General features: G+C 39.9%; 1 protein-coding gene across 5 annotated transcripts in view; it reads right to left on the bottom strand.

Moving 5' to 3' along the window:
• Positions 1 to 16,789, bottom strand: part of PLCH1 (phospholipase C eta 1) — a gene marked incomplete at its 5' end in the record, with an annotated part of 212,634 nt that overhangs the window by 107,626 nt on the left and 88,219 nt on the right. For all 5 annotated transcript variants that reach the window (XM_082655618.1, XM_082655617.1, XM_082655615.1 and 2 more), the window contains 2 exons: positions 32 to 276; positions 2,289 to 2,435. In XM_082655618.1, the coding sequence (XP_082511744.1) occupies positions 32 to 276; positions 2,289 to 2,435 (392 nt within the window). The remainder of the gene's footprint in view (positions 1 to 31; positions 277 to 2,288; positions 2,436 to 16,789) is intronic.

Genomic DNA, 16,789 nt, shown 5'->3' on the forward strand with positions numbered 1-16,789 from the left:
ACAGTTTAGAATTAAAGTTCTAGGGAGGATATTGGTCGTGGGTCCTCTGCCTTTTGGCAAGGGAATCTTCATCACTGATGCCGGCCATCAGGTACTTGAGGCCTGTGATCCAGGTGCGGGCCTCCTCAGGGTTGGAGGTGATGAGGTCCAGGGACTCCATGTGGTTGCCATGGTAGATGGTGAAGCAGCAGCTGGGATCAAAGTTCCCCTCAGCCTGTCTGTGGAATATTTCAGACTGCCGACCCTCGGTGACTTTGTAAATGGAGTCAATAAGTACTGTGAGGAAAGAGATACACAGTTATGTGGCAGGTGAAGATATGTAGGGAAAGCAAAATCATCTTAAAATTTAAAAATAAGATTCATTGTCTGTGACTTGTGATATTAAGCCCGAATGTGAAATACAAGCTCTGTCATTTCCTGCTAGTAACCTTCTCCATGTACCACTTTACTCTCCTGGACAGCCAGACAACACCCTCCTGGGTGTTGCGTCAGGGTATTGAAATTTATGATAGGAAGACAGATATGCCCAGCAGGACAAGAAGGTTGGTAGAAAAGGGGGCTACGAATATGTCAAATGTATAGTTTATACGTTTATGCCAGGAAAACATACAAAGACCTAGAGCCAACTTCGACGTTTTACAATATGCATAAAACAGCCATTAAAAATTGAAGGGAAAAAAAAATTTGGTGGTAACCAAATAGCATAGCTAAATGTGATTGGGATTTATAGAGAGAAAGCTATGAGGGTAAAGGCAGAGCGGGGCTTAGAGAGGCGGAGGGGAAAACACAGTGGCAGCCCAGGGAAAGAGACATAAAGATACAGAAACATGAGGCCCGCTCCACAGATGTTAAAACAGGCCATTTACACTGGACTGAAAAGCTCAAGAGGGAGAGTAATGGGAGATAAAGCTGGAAAGAGATAAATCGAGCTGGAGGCTAGATTATGAGGAGCTGAAGTAACAGACCAGAGATTAGTATTATTTAGGTAGTGGAGCAATGCTGCCAGTGTGTGTCACAGAAGCACTTGCAGAGGGGATTACTTTAGACTAAGACAGTATTTTTTGTTTTTTTGCTTGCTTGTTTGGGGGCATGAATCAGAAGGGTTGCAATCTTACTGATTGCCCATATACACCGTCCACGCCTCTGCTCTGCCTTAATGGCACGTTCCCAATTTGTCTTTCTAACTCGTTCTCCACATGACTCACAGGGAAATGAGCCTATGCCCAGCCCCCGGGGAAGTTCTAGTGGGTCCAAGCCAGTGGGGTGGCCCCACTTCTATGTCCTATGATTGCTTTAGGTTTGGGAACATAACCCAGTTCTAACCAAGGAGACATGGGCACCCTGCTTTGAGAGAAGGGTGTGGAAAGGGGTTCTTCGCTCTTGAAAAGGAAGCACTGAAGAGAAGGTCCCTTTCTGCATCTTCACCATCCTATCAGTTGTGAAGCCAGGTTGCTGCTGCCTCGATTACAATGTCAACACGCAAGGGACAGAGCCAAGGGCACTCAGGGAAAACAGAACTAGAGACTCAATGTCCCATGCCTGAGGCCGGCCAATCTGAGTTTCTTGTTATGTGAGAGAATACATTTGTGTATCACGAAAGCCTAATTAGTCGAGGTTGTCTATGAGCTAAAGAGGAAAGCATCTTATCTGATAGGGGCAGAAGAAACTAGCAAAATGGAGCTTGGTTAGGAGACTTTGCAATAGGCCACCGGAAAGGTGAAGAGACCCTAGACGAAGGAGACCCCTGTGAAAACAGGAGGGAGGGAGCAGATGAGAGAGACACTACAGGGGACTCAGCAAGGACTGGGTGCTGAGTGTAGAAGGTGTGGGAGAGAGGCTTTACAGAGGAGACAGATCAACGCTATTTTACTTGATATCACTGAAACAATTTTGTTAATTCATTCATCAGTTAACTGTGCTCAGAATATGTCAAAACACTTTAAATCCTACTGGATTTATGATGTCCTTTACTTTTCATAGGAAAATAAAAGACGTCAAGTTATAAAACCTCATATCCCAACTACAAAAATATGTCTCCAACACAGGGGAAATATTACCGTTTACAGCACTCGTGGATAAGAAAACTTTTTATGGATTTAAATTCCTCCAAAGAATTAACAAAAGTAAAAATGGTCATCACTTATTCTGTCCCTTCACATTCTCTAACAACTGACCCTAAAACTTGCAGAAATATGAAAAGTCTACAGATCTGAAGCTTCAGAGCCCACCCAATAGAAGCCATGTGTTACTCTGTCAAGCCGAACAGAGAATTCAAAAGTTAGTCTTACTTTTTGCCTTCTCGCTCTTCCTAGAGGGTCTCCATCGGAGGCGGGTCCTGTGCTCATCCAGGTAAAAGAGCCGGACGAGCCCTTTGGTCCCACGCTTCAGTTTGATCATCTGTGTCCCGGACTGCATGACACTCATGCATCTTTCAACTGCAAACAAGATTAGAGTACATTCAGCTCTCACACAATGCAGGTGAGTCCTGGTGTTCAGAAACCTTACTGTCAAATAAAACTTCTGATCACACCCTAAAGGCTCAAGACCCAGAAGACAAATTCAGAAGAGGTAATCTGAAGAGACAGGTGTTAAAGCATTGATTCGTCAGGCTTAAACCAGTAAAAAGCCTTACTGATAGAAAGAAAATGCTACTTCTAGATAAACAATGCATTACTGTTGAACAAAGCGTCTTTTGCTCTAGCTGGCAACATGCCTTTTGGTATAAGATCGATGATAATTTGGTGCTTGAATTTATGTTCATAAAGCAAGTTCTCAGGCTTCATGTTAAAACTTGTGAATTTTTTTATAGCCAGCAGTAAAAACATCTTATGATAATGCTTCAAAATGCAATTAGCAAAAACACGACTGGCAAAATGTTTTAACAATTGTTGAAGTTGTATATGGGTTCACATTATAATTTTGGGTATGCTTGAAAACAGCTAAATAAATGTTTTAAAATGTGATGAGGGGCTTCCCTGGTGACGCAGTGGTTGAGAGTCCGCCGGCCAATGCAGGGGACACAGATTTGTGGCCCGGTCCGGGAAGATCCCACATGCCGCGGAGCGGCTGGGCCCGTGAGCCATGGCCACTGAGCCTGCGCGTCCGGAGCCTGTGCTCCGCAACGGGAGAGGCCACAACAGTGAGAGGCCTGCGTACCGCAAAAAAAAAAAAAAAAAAAAAAAAAAAAGTGATGAGGAAAAAAATCAAGTTTTCACAATTAAACATAAAATATTTGTTAATGAATTTAGCTGCTAGGATTTTCTAAGTAGAGAAATAACTTGGTGATTGAACTCAGATAAAATCCAAATCACTTATTATCCAAGTTAATGCTATCATTTAAATTCTCCTCTTTGAGATGAACCTTGATGGAAGTGAGCATCTGTATCTGTTGGTGTTGTCTGTTTCCCTTTCTTTGTTAATTGCACCCACTTTTCCTTTGGAAATACTTCTTTCCCATTCCATGTGCCTTTGGTGGCCCGTCAATCACCCCAAGCAAGAAATGGCCACCTGAGTTAAGCTGAGAGCAAATCTGACTCCCTTTCAAGGAACATGCACCCTGAGTAAAGCACTGAATGAAAACAGAACTGAGTCATTTCAAAGTACAAGATTTAAGAGACACTCCTGGTTGGCCATCCCAAGATGTTACAGTTGTCACAGTTACTCTTCCTGAAGCTGGCAAATGATTCCATTTTCCCCTTGGTTCTCCAAGTTATACAATACTCTTCCAAACGCCCTTTTCTCATTGCATCAGCCAGAAACAGCTTCTGTTTCACCGACTAATATACATAGGACAGATGCAACCATTAAAGCACTAGGAACAACTGGCTCTGAGTACCTACCTGATCAAGCAGCCTACCATTAGATAAAAGAAACGCAGTAAGTCAACTCCAACAATGTTAGCCTTCGGCTTCTTTGGCTAATTTGTTTTTACTAGGAAAAAACCTGATCCCAAAGCTTAACATTGTATGCACAGAGTACTCAAGGTAACTTCAACATAACCAACTTCCACTATTTCCTCCATGCAGAGTCTTTCCTTCTCCCAAAGAAATCAAGGAAGAACTGCACAAAATCAAGCATGGTTTTGGGATTTGATTCTGCAAGATAGGTGAAGTGTAGGTTGCTCTTACCCATTTCATATGACATACCAAATATACAAGTAATAAAATACTGCTTAAGAAAAAAAACACGCAAACTTAAAATGTTTACTTTGAAGACCAGAACAAAATCTGAGATTTGGTTTCGTGCACATTAGTAAATTTACCTACCACTGAGCACCATTCATTTAGGTAATGAGAGCCACAGATTTGAATTCTTGACAGTCACCCTGACCATCTCACACCAGTAATTAGAGGGAGAACAGAAGACAGCCAGTGTATCAAGATTAAATCATCAAGTCTAACCACGCAAGTCAAAACTCCCAGAAAATTCTATTAGAACTTCTTTGGCCACTGACCTTAGGTCACATCAGTAAGCAGATATTCACAGTCACCCCCTGCACCATGCACAGGGCTATATAATGAGGTGAAGCAGAGAACAAGGAGACTTTGACTTAAAGAGGTTAACTTTCAAGAGCATGAAACCTTTAAAAAGACAACTTATAAATGGTAGTTTAGAGCTATGATTCAGAACAGTGTTTGGATCTAGACAGCCTGGGATAGAACTCCATATCTGCCACTTATTAGCTGTAGGAGGTTAGGCACATTATTTAATCCCTCTGTGCCTCTATGTCTTTGTGTATAAAATGGCAATAATGTTACCCCTTGAAATGTTGTTGAAGACTGAATGAGTTAATTCATGTAAAGTACTGAAAATGGTTCCTGGAACAATATAAACACTATAAATGGTAGCTATTATTACAGTTTTATTACCGATATTTTAAAAAATAAATGCCAAGGCAAAAATACATGAGAGTCCATAGTAAAAAGAGAATACAGTGTGCTGGGATGGGGTTGAGTGTAGTAATATAACAGTGTCAATGGAGGCTTGGGGACAGGAAAGAGCAGGGGTATGATCAGAGGATAGGAAAAGATGGTCCTCTGTCTACAGTGCCCTAAAAGGGGATTAACAGGATATTTGATTCTTTGGGTCAGATAAGACTAGGTGTCGGGGGTTAGGAATGCTGGCCTAAGATTGAAATCCAACAGCAATAAGAGAGAGACTCACTCGATATTTCTGAGCAAAGGAGTAGTGGGATAAAAAAACATAATTCAGGAAGATGTCTGTTTGGGAAGAAAGAATAAAATGAACTGTTTATACCAGAACAGAAAATTGAATTAACTGTACCATCAGAGATCTAAAGCAAAGACTACAGACCTATGGAAAGGACCCTCTATATATCTGGCATGGTGCCCTCTACTTTATTCACACTGCCCCTTCCTTCCCTTTACTTTTCACAGTCCCATTTCTTTTCCCTGAAATGGAACTGCTATGGCTACAATATTCTCAGCATTTTAACAGGAAAAGCACAGCGATATAAAAGTTTAATCACTTACTTGAGCTAATAAATACCGCCTATCACTTAGCATCGTCCAAAGAAACCCAAACATTTTAGAAAGTGGAATCCAACCCCTTAGAGAGGGAGTGTGTTTGAATAATATATTAAATATTCGCTAGCTTCACATTTATCCCACCAACTCATCCATGGGCTAAAACTCCAGCATTATCCGTTGCCATGAACAAGTACATATGGTCAAAATATACTTGGCAGAGCTAGGGTATGAATCAATGTCCTGCTTAAAGTGTTTATGTAGTCGCTTTATGCTTTCTCCATGATGTTCCCTATCACACAAAAAAAGCCACATAGTCAGTCACCTTGAAAAAAATCAAGTCTAGTGAAGTCTTGAAAGTCATCTAAACCCATTTCTCCCTTCCTCAAACGAGACAGTCCATTGGAGCTGTACAGCTAACCAGAGAAGGAGAACGCTCCTTCTTTCTAACTCATTCCCACTGGGTAATAATCATCCATGTTAGAGACAAAATATTCTTCCAGTGTCAGCTAAACTACTTAAGGGTCAGCATAATCTCTTCATGTTCTACCTTCAGTTGAGATAGGTAACAGTACCCACTATAAAAGTCATTCACCAGCCAAGCCAGATCAGTAGATTCCGTAAAATAGGGTGAGAAACAAGGAGACAAAGGCAAAATTCCAGGGGCAGGAAAACAAAGGAAGAGTGCCAGAGGCTTAGGATGATGTAACCTCATCACACACATTTCCACTGCTGCAAGGTATCTGGGGAAAGTCTGCAAATGCAGGTTACAGATTCAGGCAGCTACAAACTATGTCTCTGATATCACATTCTCCCTGTGGTAGCCTTAATATTTTTAGAAAAGAAGTTTATTTGGATACAATGCAGCAATGTTCAAGAATATTAAGGGAGAAACGCCCATGAGCCCATTACATAACACACATACTGTTTTTGTCTATTGTGCTCCAGGCTTCAATATGAATACATAACTGACATATTTGTTGCAATCATGATATTTCAGCCATTTGGCACCCTGCTTTTTTTTCATTTGTATTGTAAACAGCTTTCCATGTTTTTACAGACTCTTAATAATTATTATTTTAATCGCTGCATAACAGAATAGTATAAATATTTAAAGAGCAGAGCAGATGAGTAGAGGACTACATTTCTAACTTTACTACATAATTAGAGTTTTAAAACTCTCAGTCTCATCTGTAAAATAAAAGGCATAACAAAGTGGTCTATAAGGTCCTTTAGAATTCATCTCTTTAAAGGGATTAAATCAATCATTTCTGCCACAGTTAGTTTAAAATAAGTAAATTTCCTTAGGGTTTATCATTTCACTAATTCCCTCAAGCAGAAAATGCTGTTAAAAAATACATTTCCTATTTGAAGCATTGTAGTAGAAAGTATCATTTGGGGGGAGAGATGCCTAACATTGCCACTAAGTCTATATGGCATCCAAGTGGGTTCAAGTCTTTAAGCCAAGGTCGAATCAGAGAAAATCACATTCTGTTAGGAATGCCATACATGCCACCTGATGACAGCTTTGAGATATAACTTACATACATTAAAATTCAAATGTTTTAAATGTACAGTTCCATGGCTTCGGCAATTTAGAGTTGTGTGATGATCTAATTTTATTTTACTTTTTTTTTTTTTAACTTTTTTGGGGTGCGTTGGGCCTTTGTTGCTGCACGTGGGCTTTCTCTGGTTGTGGTGCGCAGGCTTCTCATTGTGGTAGCTTCTATTGTTGCTGAGCATGGGCTCTAGGCGTGCAGGCTTCAGTAGTTGCAACACATGGGCTTAGTAGCACGTGGTGCCCTAGAACACATGGGCTTCAGTAGTTGCGGCATGTGTGCTCAGTAGTTGTGCCTCGTGGCTTTAGAGCACAGGCTCAGTAGTCGTGACGCACGGGCTTAGTTGCTCCACAGCATGTGGGATCTTCCTGGACCAGGGATCGAACTCATGTCCCCTGAATTGGCAAGCAGATTCTTAACCACTGTGCCACCAGGGAAGTCCCTGATGATCTAATTTTAGAAAATTTCCATCACCCCAAGAAGAAACCTCATGCCCATTTGCAGTCACTTCCCATTTTCACTCACAGTCCTAGACAACCACCAACCTACTTTCTGTCTCTACAGATGGGTCTTTTGCAGATATTTCATATAAATGAAAATCATACAATATGCAGCCTTTTATGTCTGGCTTCTTTCACTCAGCATAATGTTTCTGAAGTTCCTATGATGACTGTGTTCATTTGTTTTGTCTTCTCTTTCGCCTTCTTCCCTGACATCACACGAAACTCTTCCACTGTCACTTAGGGTAAAAATGATGCAGAATGGGAGACTGGCTGAATAAAATAATATAAACATAACACAAGGCAGTACTATGCAACTATAAAAAATAATAAGATCTCTATGAACTGATACAGGGTTTCCAGGAGATAATAGTAAGTGAAAAAGGCAAAGCGTTAAGTAAGCATATATACATTTATAGTATGCTACTTCTTGTGTAATAAAAAAGGATGGGAATTTTTTAATATACAAATATTGTTTATCATTACAAAAAGAAATATAAGAAGGATAGCCCAGAAAACAGTGAAGCTGGTTACCTATAAGGGTGGGAGAGAATTGAGTGAAGAGGGTAAGGAAGGGACTGATACCGCTCGTAGGATCCTACATGTTCAAAGTTAAAATTGAATCAGTGAGAATGAGAGGAGTGGAAACAAACACAAAAAGTAAACAAATTCATACACACATAGACACGAGTATTCGTGTATGTATTTGTATGCTTGTGTGTACATATACACAAGCATACAGATCTTCTATTTCCTAGATCTGTTCTCTAAAAGGCCAAGAAGCAAAATCCCCTCCAATAGTAATGAGCACACCTGGTGCCCTGCTCATTCTCTGCTCTAAAGGTCACCTCGAGACAGTTTCTCACATACAGCCTCATCCATGCCTGTGCTGAGACCATACAAAAATATCACTTGCACTCTCTTGTAAACACATCTATTCTGGGACACTGACCAACAAAAACTGTGCAGAGCGGGCAAAAAAAAAAAAAGTCCAGATCCTCTGCAAGAGAATCTTTTCAGCCAAAAGGTACATGAAAAATGTGAATTGATTTCTTGCCAGCTTCCACAGATCAGAGTAAATCTGTGTGGCTGAAAGGGATTAGTTTCTGAAAACAATTTCATTTCTATGTGGAAACGGTACCAAACAATGCAGGTAATGTTTCTGTCAAAGGAAGGAAAGGGAGATTTCCTAAAATCATCAGAGCAGAAGTAAAGGGTATACTTAAGTCTCAGCATAGACCAAAAACATATTTTGGGACCTGGTACATACTGAATCCTGAGACACCTTGTTGATGGGCTGGATGACAGAGTCAGTCCAGATTTAGGGACAGAAGGAGGGCTAGCAAAAAGAGCTCTGGTTTGGGTTCCGTCACTAGCTGTGTGGACTTCAGAAGGTCACTGAGTATTGCTGATTATCCTACTTCCCTCAACCTAAAAATACATTTTTCTCTAAGTTCTGTGATCTGGCTGATCTGGCTTTCACAAATATTATTTTACCTTTCGATAAGCTGAAAGCCTAGTTCAATCCAAATGCCTATTAGAATAACTTTAAAGGAAAAAAAAAAGCTGATTAACATCTGGATCTCTTACTACAGATATGAATTTTCAAAATGATCTTTATATAAAATATAACTGCTCTCACAGGGAATGGCTTCCACTTGAAATGCTCTTTCATGCCAGTAATAAGGCCTTAAAGGCAAATAATATCAGCTTATAAGTGTGCTTACAAACAGCCGTGGAGACTCCACTCTTATTAAGTCATGATTCTTCCCAGTGAAGAGCAAACAATGTGAAGTTCATTGATTTTTTTTCCATTGCCTAAATCACTCTTGAGTAGAAGATAAGATTATTTGAAAGGCTTTTAGAAATTAATTGATTAGCAGTAACATTCTAGAACTTGTTTGCAAACTCTATATACACATAATCACTATGTTTGCAAAGTTGATAAATACATATGGGAGGATTTAGGTCAAAGAAAGGGTGAAATGAATTAATCAGTAATTTTTTAAATGTTAGAACCTGTTTTCTATTTTATTACAGCCTTTAACATGATACTTTCTTTTTTAACAAGACCTGTCTAGGCTGCTAACTGGCTCATCATTGATAAGTCTTTCCAACAGCTTTGCCTCCAATTTTCTCATCTATAAAAACAAGGAATCTGTTTGCTGGTTCCTTAGACCCTTTCTAGCAAATACTAAAAATCTATAATATACCAGGTCTAGCTTTTGTAAACTTTATCACAGTGATACTACAACTTCATGGGAATGACAGCTCTAGTAAGTAGTATGTAAAAATAACAATAAAATAGGGGTGGGATGCAAGAATAAATAGGGACAATAAGGAATGGGGGTGGGGAACGTGGCATGGATCAGGTGAACTCCAGAGAAGACAGAGTTTGAGCCTGACCCCTGATGAAAATAATAAGAGCACTTGGTGCATTTTTTACATTGTTCTTGTTCTAGGTCTGTGCACATTTTTTCTTCCCACTTAGAGTATGCAAACAGTAGCTGTGATTACTTTAAATGAATGACAAATACTCTGTTTACCACAGTAAAAATTAGACCTTGACATTTCTTTTTAGTAACTAGAAAGCCAGTTTCATTTATTGCTTACTCCTCAACTTAGTTGTTTCCTTGGTGACACTGGACAAGGGGACTTAGTGAGGCTTAACCTTCCCTAAAACCAGTAAAATATTTTCCCTTAGTTCTACAAAAACTGCCATGTCAAAGCACAAAAGCATCTCTACTGGGCATATTAAAAAAATAAAAAGTTTACTATACCATGTATTAATTTCAAAATGCTAGCTTGTTGTTTGACTGATGGTTAGGTCAAAATGGAAGGGTACACAGCTGTTAGGAGACGGAAGTCAAGTGTGATCCTTGGACAAATCCAACTTCTCTTAAGGCAGCAACTGGTCCCCGAGCTTGGCTTTCTTTGAGATAACAGACTCGCAGCCCATGTCTCCAGAAATCCTTGTTGCTTAAGAATCTGTATTTTAAAAGCTCTTGCAGGTAATTCTGAGGCCCATTTAAGTTTGGAAAACAGTTCCAGGCACCATTACTGCTCACCATACCTGTTGAGCATGTGGTTATTGGGAGCCAATCAGCTTCCCAGGTACAGCACTTAATTCAGAGTCACTTAAATGAAAGAAGCAAAGGCTTACTAGCTCGGTTGTATATTAGGATGTTAGCACAAAGTCTCATCCCCTACTGAAAAAATATGAAATATCCCAGTTAAAGCAAGTGTTAAAAGATATGAAAATTCTGATTTTCAAATAATCGTTATTGATTATGTCTCTATAACTTCTTGTCCCCTTGGGAGCTGCTCAGCACCTCACAATTTCAGATCTACTCTAACTTGTAATTAGCTGCTAAGTAGGGCAGAGGTGCTTTCTTAGTTCGGAGCCTTATGACCAGTCCGCATTTTATCTGATCTCACCTACACCCCAACCAGAGACACTTCTTTAAAAAGCAAGATACCTCGACAGGAAACTTACACAGTTGGCTACACACACTAACACAGAATAAGTGTCTGTTGAGGTTGTTAGTGTCTCATTTATTTCTTTTCTTTCTTTTTGTTTTTTTTTTGCGGTACGCGCGGGCCTCTCACTGTTGTGGCCTCTCCCTTAGCGGAGTACAGGCTCCGGGCGCGCAGGCTCAGCAGCCATGGCTCACGGGCCTAGCCGCTCTGCGGCATGTGGGATCTTCCCGGACCGGGGCACGAACCTGTGTCCCCTGCATCGGCAGGCGGACTCTCAACTACTGCGCCACCAGGGAAGCCCTCATTTATTTCTTAAAGTCACTGTACACACTTTCCACTTACCTCCTGTTTTATTTTAATTGCATTTTAAAAGAATGTCTATTTTGTACTCTAACAAATTCATAAACCCCCAGCAGTTCCCAGTTCTTACACTTAAGCCTCTATATCCCTCAGCAACCACTGGTTTGCGGAGTCGATCCTTTTTTGCCAAAAACAGCTACAAGAACAACAAAGTCAAGAAAGTTTAACTGATTTCATGCAAACTGTCCTAATTTTGTCCACAGAAGTCCTACTTCTGTGTGCCTGTAAGGCTTTCTGTCTGTGAGTCAAAGAACAGAGAATGGAGAAAGAGATCGCATTTTCTCTAGAAAACAAAGAGCTTCCCTACCCCCAAGTCTTTTTGCTTTCAGGCCAATGGTCTCCCAAGGGCTGAAGGAGTCAGAGACCACCTGCTGAGCTGAAGCAGGCCTGGCACCTTCCAGCCACAGCCAGTTGGAAACCAAGTTGTACGGCATTTAAAGCAGGGACCTTATTTCTGTGGCAGGTGGTTTTGTGCGGGGCGGGGGTCGGGGGGGGGGGAGAAAAAAAATCCATGATAAAAAAAAAAAAGATCTCCCTGTGGTAAGGAAAATGCTTCAGCATATCCCCTCAGGTTTATTTTTCAAAAATCATTTGCCCCTCACCCCAACCCTGGTCCTAATATCAAAAGCTTTTCCTTTTTTGTTTTTTTAATACTACGTAAACATCACTAAGTAACTGAGCATTCACCATAGCTTATTTGTGGCATTTTGATTAGAGTTGTTATCCCAAATCACTGACTACAGATCTTAAAATCATTTTTTTAAGTAGAAAAATCTAAAAATGGGAGAAAGATGAAAAAACCCGAAAACTTCTTTTAAGCAAAATTTGCATGTATAATCAGAGCAGATGTGCTATAAAGTTTTCTAAATAGTCAGTCCCCCCCCCCCCACCAAAAAGGCCAGCATTAAAACCGAAACTAACTGGTTACAAGACTCCTTGAGTCTCTCTGCATTCAGAAATAATTACACACACTAACACATGCATGTGCATGTGAACACAAACATTCTCACACTTCTTCAGCAGTATAAGGATGTCCACCAAGCAAGAACAAACAGGGCTGAGAAGTGTCCATGATCACCCTATGACTGGTGGGGTAAATCTTGGGAAGCATACAGGAATTGACAAGGGACAGAAAAAATGTCAGAGAGGGTCGGGAGAATGTCAGGGATGGATCAAGAAAGAATAGGAAATATTAAACACAATGGTGGCAGGGACAAGAAGAAGCAACTGGAAGCAAAACTTTCAATGGTGAAGAAGAGAGTCAGTGAGAAAGAACCAAAAGATAAGAAAGAGCTGTGGCCCAGGAAAAAAGTAGGAGGTAGGCAGAAAGTTGATGAACACCTGACAGCTGTCTTAATGTCAGAAACATAGGACACTGGCAGAGTCATATATGACATCAGTAGTCAATGGAATGCAGGACCTATTTCAGCCACTATCGTCTACACAATTTTAAGCACGTAAGCAACGCCATATGACTCAGTCTGTCCTCATAGAAGCTTTTCCAGAGTAAGGATTCTACACTTTCTATAACATAGGCAAAGGATAGAAGTCCTAATGGAAAAGGATGACAAACTTAACTACATGTAAAAATATCTATATAAACCATAAACATAATTCAAAATTAGCAAAAGATTAGGAGAAAACATTTGCAAAGAGACATAACAGAAAAAAGGATTAATATCCATGATCTAAAGGGTTCCTGCAAGTCAACAGGCAAAAGGATAAGAAGAGACAATTCACAGAAGAAATGACCAATAAATAGAAGAAAATGCTTAACCTTACTCATGGTTAAAAGCTTAAAGTAAAAAGTGAAATGATATTTCACTTGATAAGCACAAATTTTAATGTGAAGAAAGCTATTGTGGATGAAGTTGCAGGGCTAATAATAAGATTATAAATTAGGTAACATTATTTGAATCAATTTAGCAATATTTACCTATCTTTAAAATAAACATGCATTTTGACCTTGCAATCATAGTACCAGGGCTTTATCCTGAACAAATACTGGCATAATAAAGCAAGAAATAGAGGTAATATGGCTGATCACTACCACCTTGTTCGTAATTGTCTAAAAACAAACTAGAAACCACCTAAGTGTCGATGAGGCCTGATTAAATTATGAGTTAATCATAAAATATTATGATGTCATTTAAAATAATACAATAGGTCTAAATTTGACAAAAGAGAAAGCTGTCCAAGATACAGTATTAAGTGAATAAAAAGTTACAAAGCAATATTTAGACAACTGCATGACAATTCTACTTGAGTTTTGTAACATACATAAATATATGTTATATAGTCTTGGAAAATTTCTGGAATTTGTGGAAAAGGAATGGTACTTAAAGAGGAAGAGAAAAGTGTACTTCAATTCCTACCTTAAAGCCTTCTGTACTGCTACAGGATTTTCTTGTCTTTGTTGTAAGCCAGTACTGCTTTGAAAAAAAATTTTTTTAACGTATGGGAAGTGTTATATTTACTTTAAAATTGCATGTAGTTTGCAAGAGCAAGCAAAATAAAATATTGCCACTCCTTTGCAATTCTGCCAACTGCAAACATGATGAAGCAAAAAAAAAAAAAAAAAAACTCCAAAGACCTGCATTCAAATCCTGGGTTCATTTCTCAGTCACATTGTCACCTGGCCTACCTAGCTGACTCTGAGCCAGTCACCTCACATGTTAAACACAATAATCATGGTAAAGATTCAATGAGATGAAGTATAATAAGTGTCATGCTCAATTCTCAGCACACATTGCACCTTCAACAAACACTAGTTTCTCTCCTTCCTAAATGATATCAAAGCTCAGAGAAACTAGCAGCTCAGGGTATTGTCAGCAGACTCTGAATCACTGAAAACTCTATGGCAGGACAATACAACTGCTTCCAAATACTGAAGGAACATTTGGTTTCTATACCACCCTATGCAATGTGGCCTAATCCTGGGGTATTGATTCCAGTCCACACACAGATGACTCCAAGTGTAGATCTCCAGCACCATTCTCCACCTTCAGTTGCAGGCATCTACGTACAACTGCCGGATGACAGTGCTGGGATATCTAAGAATCTTAAACATCATATCAATCCTAAACCTGCTCCTGCCCCAGCCTCTCCATCTCAGTAAGTGGCTTCACTAACCCCTAAATTGTTTAAGCCCAAAACCAAGAAGTCATCATTGTTTCCTTTCTCCATCCTTCACAAAGTCTTGACTCTTCATCGAAAGCACAACCCAAATTCACCATTTCTCTCTGTCAGTATGGCAACCTGGTGATTCAAACCCCACCATCATCTCTCTCCTAGATGTCTAAGCATTCCAACTGACCTCTCTGCTAAAAGTTCTCCATGTCATGACTTCTCTGCCAAAAGTTCTCCAGAGTTCTCTCCTCATAAAAGTTCTCCATGTCATAGCTATTGTGGTATTCTTTTTCTTGTTTTTTTTTCTGTAGGTCCTTGTTGTTTATCCATTTTATATACAGTAGTGTGTATCTGCTAATCACAAACTCCTAATTTATCCCTCCCCTAACCCCTTTTCCCTTTGGTAACCATAAGTTTGTTTTCTATGTCTGTGAGTGTGTTTCTGTTTTTTATATAAGTTCATTTGTATATGTTTTTTTCTTTTCAGCTGCATTGGGTCTTTGTTGCTGCGTGAGGGCTTTCTCTAGTTGTGGCGAGCGGGGGCTACTCTTTGTTGAGGTGTGCGGGCTTCTCACTGCAGGGGCTTCTCTTGTTGCAGAGCATGGGCTCTAGGCACGCGGGCTTCAGTAGTTGTGGCACGCCAGCTCAGTAGTTGTGGCTCGCGGGCTCTAGAGCACAGGCTCAGTAGCTGTGGCGCACGGGCTTAGTTGCTCCATGGCATGTGGGATCTTCCTGGACCAGGGATTGAACCCGTGTCCCCTGCACTGTCAGGCGGATTCTTAACCACTGCACTACCAGGGAAATCCCTGTATCATATTTTAGATTCCACAAATAAGTGATATCATATGGTATTTGTCTTTGTCTGACTTTCTTCACTTAGTATGATAATCTCTAGGTCCATCCACGTTGCTGCAAGTGGCATTATTTCATTCTTTTTATGGCTGAGTAGTATTCCATTGTATATATGTACCACACCTTCTTTATCCATTCCTCTGTCGATACACATTTAGGTTGCTTCCATGTCTTGGCTATTGTGAATAGTGCTGCTGTGAACATTGAGGTGCATGTATCTTTTCAAATTAGAGTTTTCTCCAGATATAGGCCCAGGGGAGGGACTGCAGGATCATATATCTCTATTTTTAGCTTTTTAAGGAACCTCCATACCGTTCTCCATAGTGTCTGCACCAATTTACATTCCCACCAACAGTGTAGGAGGGTTCCCTTTTCTCCACTCTCTCTCCAGCATTTATTATTTGTAGACTTTTTAATGATGGCCATTCTGACCAATGTGAGGTGATACCTCGTAGTTTTGATTTGCATTTCTCTATTTAGGTCTTCTGCCCGTTTTGTGATTGGGTTGGGTTATTTTGTTGTTGTTGTTGTTATTAATGTGATATTTTTTAAAGGTCAAGTAGACTTTTCGGAAAACTCCAACAGCTCATTTGGTATCTACCATCTAGATTTGCTTTTTTCTGACTCCTGCACTTTAGTGAATCACACAAAAGTAAGGTTCCAACATTACATCTGTATACTGTACATGACAAGAAAAGGAAAAAAGACTAGAAGACTTTATACCAAAATGCCAACTGCAGTCATTTCTGGATTACAGGGTTATGGATGATTTATCATTTTCTTCATTTTCTTCTGTGTTTTCCACTGTTTACAGTTAACAAGCAATATTTTAAAAATAACTTTTTTGTTTAAATATCTAATATGCTATTTGCCCATATAGAATAAGAACTGAAAAAGATTTGAAAATTAAAAGACAAATACTAAAATGCCTTAATATGATGGAGAAAGTTTTTAGAACTTAAAATATTCTTTTTCAGTTACCACAAAAACTACTTCTAATCTTTAATTTTGAAGAGAAAAATATCTGCCTTATTCCTAAAAGTCATTTCTCTTAACCCTAAAATTTGATCCAAATTTATTATTAAAAATTTTACTGATCCATATTTAAGTCACATTTGCCTGACTTAGAGCCATAGCAAAGCATAAGACAGAAAACAATTCTGGTAATTTTGGTAAATTCAGAAAAGCATAGTAGTAGATCCAACAAACAAATCACAAGCCTTAAAAATGGGATGAGGCTTCCCTGGTGGCGCAGTGGTTGAGAGTCCGCCTGGCGATGCAGGGGACACGGGTTGGTGCCCCGGTCCGGGAAGATCCCACATGCCGCAGAGCGGCTGGGCCCGTGAGCCATGGCCGCTGAGCCTGCGTGTCCGGAGCCTGTGCTCCGCAACGGGAGAGGCCACAACAGTGAGAGGCCCAAGTA

This window comes from Grampus griseus, assembly GCF_964374135.1.
Source record: "Grampus griseus genome assembly, chromosome: 5".
Classification (NCBI taxonomy): domain Eukaryota; kingdom Metazoa; phylum Chordata; class Mammalia; order Artiodactyla; family Delphinidae; genus Grampus; species Grampus griseus.